This window comes from Rhea pennata, chromosome 15, assembly GCF_028389875.1.
Source record: "Rhea pennata isolate bPtePen1 chromosome 15, bPtePen1.pri, whole genome shotgun sequence".
NCBI classification, from domain to species: domain Eukaryota; kingdom Metazoa; phylum Chordata; class Aves; order Rheiformes; family Rheidae; genus Rhea; species Rhea pennata.
Window position 1 is genome coordinate 13,828,740 of NC_084677.1, and position 11,761 is coordinate 13,840,500.

At 54.9% G+C, this 11,761-nt stretch overlaps 1 protein-coding gene across 1 annotated transcript; it reads right to left on the reverse strand.

Annotated features, from left to right (window-relative positions):
• Positions 1-3,275: 3,275 nt before the first annotated feature.
• Positions 3,276-7,558, reverse strand: TMEM184A (transmembrane protein 184A). Its single transcript, XM_062588245.1, has 7 exons — positions 7,393-7,558; positions 6,074-6,164; positions 5,907-5,982; positions 5,182-5,273; positions 4,386-4,555; positions 4,070-4,267; positions 3,276-3,526 (listed from the first exon to the last, which is right to left on the reverse strand). Exons 1-7 carry the CDS (start codon positions 7,550-7,552, stop codon positions 3,276-3,278), a joined length of 1,038 nt encoding a protein of 345 aa, XP_062444229.1. The 5' UTR covers positions 7,553-7,558.
• Positions 7,559-11,761: the final 4,203 nt, after the last annotated feature.

Sequence of the window (11,761 nt, forward strand, 5' to 3'; positions counted from 1 at the left end):
TTTGCCGCGGCAGTAGCGGCTGCCTTCCTCTGTGCTCAAATGCATAGGAAATGTGGTCGGCCCAATCTCGCGGGTACCGATGGCAGGATGTGCCCCAGAGGACGCAGGCCGATGGCAGGTCTGACGTGAGCGAGTTCTTAAGCTGCCTGCCTTGGAGCTGGGGTAGGAAGTACCAGCAGCCACAGCCCAGCCCTCAGGGAAAAGCAGAGGATGAGTGAAAACTGGAAAACAAATCTGCTGACCACTAGAGCCTGCTGCTGGCAGCGTGAAAAGCCTGTTCCTCCAAAGCTGCCTGCTGGCCTGGTGCCAGGCACAGAGGCGAACGTGTGTAGGTCATCCGCATGTGCTACCTCCGGCTTTTGCTGTAGTTTAATAAAAATAGCTAAAAGGAAGCATTTTAGTTTGAGAACACACGTTTCCCCTATCTGCTAGGGGATATATTCAGCCTAAGACACCTTTAGTATTTCTGTGCTCTGTTGATGCATTATATGGCCGTGGAACAGTCCGAGTGCAGTGGCGGTGCCCAGGCTGGTCTGCAAGCTCTCACCTCTCCCAGAATCAGAACAGCCAGGCGGCCAAGCTGGCGCCGGCTGGAGACGGCAGCTTCGCCTGCTGTTGCACAGCACAGCGGCCAGCTGGTGTCCAGCTCAACACGGCTCCTTCAGGCTGTTATCACACTGCTGCCTTGGATGAGTCACAGTTGATTTTTTTTTTCCCCCATGTTTTGCTTGTGAGAAAGACCTGTTTTACATATAACACAGTAATCAGTGCTTGACATAAATAGGCAATTGTTATTGTCTGCAGTGGGAATTGCACCTGCTGGCAAGAGCAATGAATGCGGCCCATTATGCACTGGAGTTGAACATTTGTGCAATGAAGTACAACTACATTTCTTGCTGTGTTCTTGTGCAAGTCTTTAGCTCGGTGGCTGCGAGCACACCGACAGATGTGCCATCGTCACCTTTGCAATCTGTCCTTGCCCCATGAGATGGAGCAGCCTCTGTTCCCTGCAGCTGTGCAAATTCTCCGGAGGCATAGAGAAGACCAAGATGCTCAGCTCAGAGACTTCACTGTTTTGTTGATGGCTGTGTTAGAAAGCCAAGCAGCCTCATCCCTAAGCACTGAAGCTGCGTGTCGTAGGCAGTAGGGTCCTGCTCCCAGACCCTGGATTTACAGAGTGCGTGACTCTTGTTTACAGATCCGGTCACAGAAAACGTGAGAGCAGCCTCACCGGCTGAGCAGGTATGAATAGTGGCTTTTCAGAGCAGAGGGACTTGTAAGACTGGCTTAGCTGCCGCCTGCCAGTGTTGTTGATCCCGGTCTTCTGGCATTATAAGATTTCACCAATAATAATAGATAGATTTGTCTCATTGCTGCTAGAATCTGTGCTCAGCCTGGCTAAAGAGGATTCAGCATCTCTGAACTTCTGCATCCACAGATTAGGAGAGGGTTGGGTGCAATGCAAGGAGGGAAAGAGAGAGCACACTACTATTTGTGGAGTGAGAAAGAAGAGCACAAAACCCTCGGGGATGCTGAGATGTGCAGGATACTGCATGTACAGGTATTTCTGCTGCCCCAGCATCAAGAGGCAGGGAGTATATTGAGCTTAAGAGCATCAGGCAGATGATGGGCTTTGCTCTCTGAGCTAAGAAAGTGAAAACACTTGTTCAGTCCACAATAGAAATTGCTGTTTATTAGAAAAAAATTCATAAATAAAATAATTTCAGATTACAATTTACACTTTGCAGCTCAAGAGCAGGGAGAAAAAAACTCACTAGGAGCTGAGTGTAAAATGGCTATAAGCCTTACCCATAGGTTTGTTTGCCACATGGTTGCAAATCTGAGGTTGTAGACTTGCCCTTGTCCGTTCACTACCCAGCTACCGCCCACCCCCAAACAATACTCTAGCCCATTCTCAAATGAGTTCCCAGAAATCACCTGATTAACAGTATCACGTATTAGACTAGCCTGAAGAAAAAAAGAAAAACCCACACAGAGGAAGTTTAACAGAATGTGTGTTCTTTACCACTGTTGGGGGGGGAACCCCTCTAGCACTTCAGCACAGTGTGTAGTTCCCTCCCTGCAAGCAGTGCGCCCCTGAGTCGTGGTGGCAGCAGCCGGGCCTGTCCCTGCCGCTGCCAGCCCAGCTGGTCTTGGCCCCCCTCAGCTGGGCGAAGCCTCCTTCACAGGTGCACAGATGTGCCAAGGCTGAGGAATGGCTCATGTGCAGCCCTAGTGCCACCGCACTCATAGGTTTCTCCAACATCAGCTAATTCTTCTAGCGCTCAGCCCAGATGCATGGCTGTAAGGCATCTAGCTGCAGTGCTTGTTTTCTGAACGCAGGGATAGGAACATTATTTAGAAAGAGGTTAGGAAGAACAGACAGTTTCCAGCAAGTACATTCCTACCACCACCAGTCACAGTCTGGTTCCCTAATAACCACGCTGATAAGGCAACTGGAATCCCTTTTAACTTCTGATCGCTTCGGAGATAAGTCAGTTTAGACATAAACAAGAGGTTCTGTCACCAACAGCCCTCAAATGCAGCTGCAAGACCTTGCTTTAGCCCTGAGCATGGTCCTACCACCACTCCATGGAGGAATTACTATTTCAGGCAGCTGCATCCCCATCAGGAGAGAGAAGAGGATGATCAACTCTTCACCCTCCCCCACCCCCAGCCCCGGTAAAGGTCTTCTACACAGCTCCTCAGACTTTTCTGGGGGAAGGGGGGAGGCAGAATATATAAAAGTAAGGAATAACATCTTTAAAACATTACCAGGTTTTGAGGTGAAGTGAAGTCACCTTCCTGATCTGTTTTTCTCCACAAGGTCCTTAGAGATCATTTTTACTGAAATCAAGAGAAACTAGAGCAGAACTGTGCTGAGAAAAGCATTTCTTTCAGGCCTCAACACTCTTTGTAGACAAGAGGAGGATGAGGGCAGCGAGTCCATGAGACTGACAACAAAATACTGACAGTAGGGCAGGCAAAACAGACCAAGGTGTGGGTGATCAGTCACAGCCATAGCAGCAAAGACAGCCCAAATCTCTGAAACCAGTAGAGGTGGGACAGTAGAAGCTGGCACAATTTGATTTAACTTTTCCCTTGGTTCATCTTAACTTCAAGAGACTGGCTTTTTGAGGAGATTAATAAGCTATCCTGGCCTACCTCTTTCACTCTCTTTGTGCTCTGAGTAGATCAGGTTGTCTCAGCCTCGAGACAGTTTCCATTTGCATGGCTTTAAGCCTCTCCAGTGTCGCTGTCCCCTCTGGTGTCTCCTACAGCTCCTCGTCTGATAGGATCAGAACTCTTTTCTCAATGTTTTTGCTCTTTCTGCTGCTCAGTCCCTCTGCCTTGGACACCACGTGCCCGTTTTCTCCAGGCACTTTGCGGTCTGACTCCTGCATCGACTGCTGGGTATACTGCTGGTATGTGGGTGAGAAGTTGTGAATTGCATCCTGCACGATATCCTGGGGGCTCATGGTCTCCTTCAGCCCACTCGAGATGCTCTGCATTGGGGCAAGGTTTGCTGAAAAACAAGGAGAGCAGAAGGGCCAGTGGTGAGAGAGCAGACACTGCCCGCTGGCCATAGGTGGCTAGAGTACAGGAGAGGATGAAGACAGGTCTTGAACACAGGGATACATCAGAGCACTGGGACACGGTCAGAGAGGAGCATGTAACAGCCTGAGTACTCCAAGCCTGCTGACCGAAGGAACATTTTTAGCCTAATTTCTCTAGAAATTGGACATCAAAGCCCCATCAAGGGCCATGTCTCCCTATGGGACAGAGGTGGCAAGCACAGAGGAGTGGCAAGGCAACCCTAGCTCCATGTTTCTGAGTTGCTTTTAAGAGGATGAACCCTCTCCAGCAGCATGTTCCATAATACCAGTTCCCCTATTCTGGGCTCTCTTCTTATCCATTCACTGTGGCTCACAAATGTCACAAAGGAGGAAGGAGAGGAATCTCATGGAGTGCAGGAGAAGGAAATTCCTCTAGTGGTTTTTACCATGCTGTGAGGAGATTCTCCTCCTTCCTTATTCACCAGGGAAGGAAGGAAAAGAGGGAGCGTTACCTGTTGAATTTTCTTTCTTCTCTCTGTACACCTGACAAGTAAACGCATAACGCAGAGCAACCGAGGCAAAAACCATCTCAATACAAATGATGAAGTTCTGGTAGCCAGCAGACACTGTCCCAGCTCCCACTTCCTTTCCATCAATAACCTGAACTTCAGGGATTACACCACATTTCTCCAGGATTGCCAGTAGTGTCCCTGTGAGGCAGAGGGAAGGGGATCAGCTCTGGTTGTGCACCCCTAGGCTGCAGGCTGCATCCCAGCTAGCATAGTGCTACAAGAGGAGAAGCACTGGACACCCGTGGCAGGGACTCACCTTGCCAGAAGGAGAGGAAGATGACTGCTTTGATGGTGATGAACTTGAGGACTGGTTCAAACGGTCGCAGAAGATCCATGGTGGCAAAGTAGAAGAGGAAGAGGGCATAAAGTGCTAGGCTGACAGAGAAGTTGTAGATGATGGTGATGTAGAGATAACCACTGTGGACACTGCAAAGAGAGAGTGCTGCTGTCCTGGGCTGCAGAGAGCAACTGTGACTGGTGGCCAAGTCGCTGGAAGTGGAAGGGGGAAGAAGGAGGAAGCGGCAGGAGAAGCCGCAGCTGTGGTGAGAGGCACAAACATGCTGGTCAAGCTTGGCAACAGCATCTCCTCGAGGTTGGCAGCCACGCAGAGCTGGGCTGGGCTGCAGAGCAGGAGCCAGGGTAAGGCAGGGCAGCCCTGGTGGCTTTTGGGGCTCTCTCAGCCAATAGAAGATCAGACACTGTGCCAAGGACAGGGACCTTCTGGGAAGTGCATGGCTTCATTCCAGGGACTGGAGGGAGGGCACAGCTTAACCAGGGAAGAAGAGACAGGAGGTAGCAGCAGGAGATGTTTCCTGTGTTAGAGGGGCCTTTTTTATCACAGCTCATGGGAGTTTGGTCCTTGGTGCATTTAAGGATGGAGAGTGTTCTGTGCTTTGCACTGCTTGTGCTTCCACCAGTGGTGGAGCAGCTCCCCAGGGAGGTGCTCACAGAAGGGTGTCCATCTTTGGGGATACATCAAGGACCCATCCTTCCCCTTCACCCAAGAGAGATGAACATCCTCCTTCCCGACCCCCCAGGTCCAGCCTCCTCACTTGAAGTCCCCATCGTGGTACTTCCCAAACGCCTGCAGGATGATGGTAATGATGGCCATGAGGGGTTTCACAATGCAGAACTGAAGTGTGGCCTGCACAGAGGAGAGAGACACTGAACAACCCTGGGTGGGAAGATGTGCTGATGCGCTCCCAGTGGGGAGCAGAGCTTGCTACCCACCAGCCAACATCTTTACTCCCAGGACAGAAAGACACAGAGAAGATGGGTTCTCCACTGCCTTAGACTGAGTGGGCAGGAGTGACCAATGCTACATACAGTGGGAAATACGAGCCAGTTTTGGTGTGCAGCCCTGCAGCGAAGGAGCAGGGCTATACCCTTGGAGCTGCCACAAAGGGCAGCGTATCCAGTCCCAGGGGTGAGACCTGGTGGCTTGAGGATAGACCCGTGCCAGGATCTGGCTTGCAGCAGAGCTCTGGAGAGCTGTTAGGGCTAACCTGAGCCTGGACAGAGATAAAATCTCAGCTCTGCAGTGGGAGGAGACCCTGACTCAGCAGTGAGTCAGAAGCAGGGACAGCCAGTGCAGTGTCCTGCTGCTGGCCAGGTGCCTGCGGAGCTGGGTGAGCTGCCTCCCTCAGCGGGAAAAAAAAGCAAAGAGCTCCAAAGAGCAGGGCAGCAGAACCCCCTTGGTAAGGTCTCAGGAAAGAGACTCACTTGGAGGCAGCTGCCCAAAGTACCTCACCCAGAGAGCTCGCTGCCAGGTACCCACCTGCTTGCAGAAGCGCAGGAACCCAATGGAATAGGACATGCCCTGCAGGCAACAAGTCCCGTAAAAGCAGCTGGACCTGGAAGGAAAACCCATAGAGAAGCCATGGGGGCTGGTCGAAGGGGAAAGCAGGTGGAGGGCCAGGGAACTCATGGCACTCCGTGACTTACGCAATGGGCTTCCCTCGGATCTCTGTCATGATGGTGCTTTCCCCGCCGAGGTACTCAAAGCACAGGCTCAGGAAACTATAAATCACAAAAGCTGGCAAGGCAAAGACAGACAGGATCAGCAGGGCTGATGGAGAACCAGGGAGCTATTGCATTACATTGCACATCCCTTTCTACTCAGATGTTTTCTCACCCGCCCCAGCACAACCTCCTGGCAGTTTGAGGATTTGGGACATTGGTCAGTGTTTCCACGTGGGTGGGAACTCAGTGAGAGGAGTAGCAGGTCAAATATGCGGCACCTGCTCAGCAAGGCAAGTTCTTCCAAGCAGGGTCAGACACACAGCCCCATGTGCTCAGAGTGGGTGTGTTGTGTTGCAGACACAGCAGCATTGCCCTGCGCGCACAGACCCTTCATGCTGTGCACATGCATTAGCTGGATATTCCGGCAGTGCCAATCCTCATGCACAGCCACACAAAGCAAGGCAGAAACCCGCTTGCCAGAGACAGTCTTTGTGGAAGAACCTCAGAAATGCCAAAGGGCAGCTTGAGAAGCTAGTGCCCAGCAAAGAACAGATGGTGTGGTCTTGGGAAGCGAGAAACTGGCTCTGGGATGCTCTCCACAGCTCATTTGCAGTTAGTTCATTTCTCCTCCTGCTCAGAGACCTCAACAGAGTTTTCTTAGACCCCATCATTTATTTTTCATGATCCCTTGCTCCAAATCCAACATAATACACATGCCCACAACATTCTGTTGTCCAGTGGGAGGGCAACAAAGTCAAAGAGCTGCAACTCTCACAAGCTTCCCCTGCACCTCAAAACATCTCAGCTGCCCCAATTTCTTAGATAAAGCTATGCATCTCCAGACAACTTTGCCTTCTGCTTTAGATTTTTCTACCTCGAGGAGAGCCAGAAAACCCCTTCCCTGTAGGGCATGAACAGACATTGCACTCCCTCAAGCCTGTGGGCAGGCAGCTGAGAGACAGCAGCTTGTGTTTGTCCACGGACTGCCTCCCTCCCTGCCCCAAATGCCACCAGAGATTCAATTTTGTATAGTGAAAAAAGACATTTGGGCAGGACTGTGAGAACAGGAGTTTGAGGGAGAAGTTCTTATAGCTCACCACACCTGCACCATCAGACATGCTGCTGAGGGGCAAGGAAGGGTAAAGCCTCCTTATGGAAAAAGCCTGACTTAAAGAAGTAAGAGAGGTGAAGAAGACTTTGTGCAATCCTGGATGCACCAGAGACACAGGCAGTGGCATCAAGGAGATGACTCCTGTTTTGCTGTAAGCATTCCTGCCACAGTGGCCTCCCCCCATGCTCACCTTCATAGCAGTCACGCACCGAGTCAAAGTACACATAGTACTGGTGGCTCCCAAGGAGGAGGAGGCTGAGCCAGGAGTCAAAGGCATAGACGGGCACGATGAAGAGGATGCGGATGATGTAGCGCTGCTCCTTGGGGATGGTGTAATTCCTCAGGTGCATGTAGATCTGCAAAGAAGGAGACCACGTCCAGCAGGCAGAGAGGAGGAGGAATACCCTGCCTTCAGCCTCAGGGCTGCAGGAGGCTCCACTCATGCTGCCTTCCTCTGGCTAGCTTTCCACCTCAGACCTGTATCAGGGAAGAGACACCCAAGCTCATCTCCATCCCAGTCCCCAGGGTGATCCCTGCCCTGGAGCACTGCCCACGAGGCCAGGAGGGAGCAGAGCCATGCAGTGCCAGGGAGGGAAGTGTCTCGCAGCTGCCAGGACCAGCGTGTGCCACCCCTGGTGCCAACCCCAGGGCAGCCCCATCCCAAGGACTGGCCACTGCAGTGTCCAGGCTGAGTTTGGCTCTTGGAGGTGTCCACATTGCTCTGGCATAGTCCTGCTGGGTTCAGCGTGCAGATCCACAGCGATACCAAAAACTTGCAATCTGGCATGACATTTCAGGGCACCCCACAGAGGGAGCCCAGAGGCTCAGATCCAGCACGCAGTCACATGGCAGGCAAGGGAAACGAGAGGAGAAACACAGCAGAGCTTCAGGCTTGGTGCATATCTCCCGGCAGCACTGAGGCCTTGGCTATCATCTCCTGCCTTGAGGAAGCTCCTGCAGCAGCACCGCTGGGCAAAGTGCACCCTCCTGAGCTGCAAAAACCTGCCTCCTGACAGCGGAGACAACCCCTCCAGGAAGCAACCTGGCCTGGGACTGCCTTGGCTGCAGCCAGCAGTGCTAGACCACCAGCACTGGCACGAGGAAATACTTATCCGGGGCTGAGGGAGGGACAACGGCAACTGCAATGAGCCCACAAGCAGTCAATAGGTTTTACGCTAATATTAATCCAAGCACTAAGGGCTTGAGACCCGCAGGGCTGCAGGTACCTGGTGGAACGTGATGATCAGCGCTGACCACACGAAGAGGCCGGAGATGACCTGTGCCGCTGCGGTGGTCAGGAAGAGCTGCCTGCTCTCCTGGGAGTCATTGCGGGCGGCTGCGAGCAGGGAGCCGTCCGAGACGGTGAGGGCCAGGGGGCCGGGTGCCACGGTGGAGGGCAGGGCATGCGTGGCGTTACTCATCTGCGGGAGGGGAGAGCAAAGGTGAATGCGGCAGCCGCCGTAGCACAGAGGTACCGACCGGTTTTCTCCTCCCCACACCTTTTTGCAGGGCGCCTCTGGTTCCTTCAGAGCTCCTCACAAACCAAACTATTCACTACAGCCAGGTCCGCTTTTCCCGACGAGAAAATTCAACCATCCTTTGAGAATGAACCCTCGTTTCTCCAAGGATTTGTATGTGGTCCTTGCATCCCTCAAAACACACACTTCTCCCCAGCCTTTCTCCTTCTGTTTAACTTAGGGAAAGATCTACATGCCGTTGTGCTCCTCTGAATTCATACTTGTGTCTCAGGACCCTTTTCCATCAAGAATCAGAGATTTAAGGGATAAAAATCACCCCTTGTCCATGATCAAAGTGAGCCTCTTATCAATGAGCCATCAAGTCGCTGCTGTACCCATGGGGACCCTGCAGACTGAGCGTGAACACATCACTGTCTCCTAGAAAGCCCAGAAAACACCAAGACCCTTGAGGTCCCCCCATATTTTGGCTCCTTTTGTCATGGTCAGTCTCCTGCTAGTGGTAAAAACTGAGGCTGCTCAAGAAGCCTGAGCTGCGACATCACCCCGGGCTTCTAGCCAGCAGGCAAACTTCAGCCGTTTCAGGACTGTGGGAGACGCGGCGTCCACCAACAGCCCCAGCAACCCAACTCGGGGACCCCAAAGGGCAGAGGCAGCCAGTGGTTCCTCCCTCCACTGCGCTTGAATTAAACGCGGGTCCCGTTTGCCTCGTTCCTCCTGCCGGTGGAGACCACTCGGGGAGAGAAGGAGGAGGCCAGCAGCCAAGACCCGGGCAGCACCCGCCGCCTCCCCAGGGACACCGAGGTGCTTCAGCATCTCTCCAGCTTGCTCACCTGGTGCATCCTGCAGCCCTTTCGGATCTCAGCAGCCCCCAGGACAAGGCTTTGGTGGGCTCAAGAGCCACCTCCAAGCAGGCACTCGCCCGTCTCGAAGCAGCTTGCCCCGAAGCCTGGCGCAGAGGGTGGCCGGGACGCACCAGCCACCGCACACCCCGCATCCGCGGGCAGCGAGGAACGACCCGATAACATGCTCTCATTTATAGGGCAGCTTCGTATCTCAAGGCCAAAGACACACCAAAGCTGCCGTGTTTGGCCTCTCCTTCCGCCGATCTACGGAAAGCTGCTTTTTCTAGAGTGTAACACTACTTTTATTTTCTTTTTTTTATTAGAAAAAAAGAAAAAAACCTGCGACTGATTCTCTAACAAAATAGACATTTCTCAGTGCGTTGTTAATAAACACAGATTTTAGCTGCCGGGTAACTATCGCCTGGAGGAAGAGCTGTAAACTCGGCCTGGTGAGAGGCAGAAAAATATCTGCCTCAGATAAGGGCGGCAGGGAACGACCTCGATCCGGTTAAACGCAGAAAGCAAACCGAAGCCGGGGCTCCTCGCCCGGGGCTCCTCGCCCGGGGCCCCTCGCCCGGCCCCTCTCCCACCCCCTCCCTAGTCCCTACCTTGCCGGGCGCTGGCGAGCCCCCAGCGCTCCCGCGAGGGCAGAGCCGCGGCGGGCGACGGCGGAGCTGTCTTTGGGTTTGTTTTTTTTTTTTTGTTTTTCCCCCTCCGTGCCGGAGCCGCCCGTGGGGTTTTGGGGCCTTTTCCCCCAGCCACGTGGAAGCGGGACGTGCGGCAGAGCCGCGGCGCGGGGCAGCGCCGGTCTTTGGACGGATCCGCGCGGCGTCGGACCTGCCGTGTAAACATTAACCGGAGGCCGAGATAGCGCGCGGGGACGGGGCGAGGGCCCCGCGCCGCCCCGCTTGCTCGCCCTCCCTCGCCTCGCCTCGTGCCTTCGGCCGGCCCTTCCCACCGGGAAGGCCATTTAAAATACGGAGACGCCGCCGAAGTTTTGTGGCCGGGAAGGCCGTGCTCCGCGTTAGCCGCTAGACGCTGTTATTCCGTTTGCAGCCCCGCGGCGCCGGCTCCACGCGCGCACCGACCGCGCGGCGGCTTTTACCGCCCGGCTGCGGCTCTCCGGGAACGACCACCCTGGCACCGGCAGCCCGGGCCGGCAGCCTTTCCGGCACCGCGGGGCTCCGGACGCCTCCGTGCGAGTCAGTAAAAACAAAAGGCTCGGGGCCGCTCGGAGACAGGGCCCCGCTGCCGAGGTAACCGGATCCCGGCTGTGCAAGGTAACCGGGCGGTTCAGTGCAGCTGAAGGCCCGTTTGCTTCCCAGACGAAAGCGGAGGGGAATAATATTAGCTACAAAACTCAGCCCCTCGGTGGGGCTGCGCTGGGGCTGCAGCTTGGCTGCTTATACCGGGTACATCTCTGTGATAGCAGAGATGCTAAATGAGCCCCAAACGGGCCAAACCAAAGCGGTGACACCTTTACTTAGGAAGGCCACCTGGAAACTGGATTTTTCACTTCCTTTCAGGGATTCCCCTTGGCGGGCAGGCTGCCAGAGCACAGAGCGGCCCGCCCGGACTCCTGGCTCCCGTCCCCTCCCCGTGTGCAGCCTGCGCCCAGGGCTCCTTGCAAAGCACCTGGAGCGCTTCCCCCACCTCGGCAGGACGGAGCTACGGCTGGAAACAGCCAGGAAGAAACCACAGGTGCCTGCAGGCACCCACCAGTACCGCCCAGTCATGATGTTCTGCCCCCCCCCCCCAGTGCTCTCCAGCCCTGCGCTGGCTGCACCCAGGCTTGCACCCGGCCGGGGGAGAGCTTGTGCAGGGAGCGAGCGGCCAGGCTCCCCCCGGCCCGGGTACAGCCCTGCCGGTGCAGGAGGCATAACCCTCCTCCTGACTGCTGCCGGACAAAGCCCAGCCACACGGCACTTACCTGCAACAGCCTCCCCGCGCCAACCCCAGAGCACACACCTATAAAAAAAACCAAAGGCAGAGCAGCACCGAGCTCTCCTTAAAGCCTCCCGCGGGGTTCGGGCTGGGTGCACGGGGCTGATCGCTGCGCCCGGCGCGATCTCCGCTTTCCCCTTGCGCGCCCTGGCCCCCGCGGGAGCCGGCGGAGCTGCCGCCCGCTGTGCACCTGCCTCCGCATCGCTGGCGCAGACTCCTCCTCCGGCCGCCTTCCCTCCCCGCGGCCCCCCGTGGCCCGTCCCCGTGCTCCCGGCTCACCCTCGCCCGGGCCCGG

Bases quoted from the DNA above. Each gene is read 5' to 3' on its own strand.
- TMEM184A (XM_062588245.1), bottom strand. From the start codon at position 7,552: ATGCACCTGAGGAATTACACCATCCCCAAGGAGCAGCGCTACATCATC. The intron at 5,274-5,906 runs GTGGGTACCTGG...TCCTCTGTGCAG, and splicing joins TCCTGCGCTTCTGCAAGCAG to GCCACACTTCAGTTCTGCAT. The intron at 3,527-4,069 runs GTAACGCTCCCT...CTTGTTTTTCAG, and splicing joins GAAGAAAGAAAATTCAACAG to CAAACCTTGCCCCAATGCAG.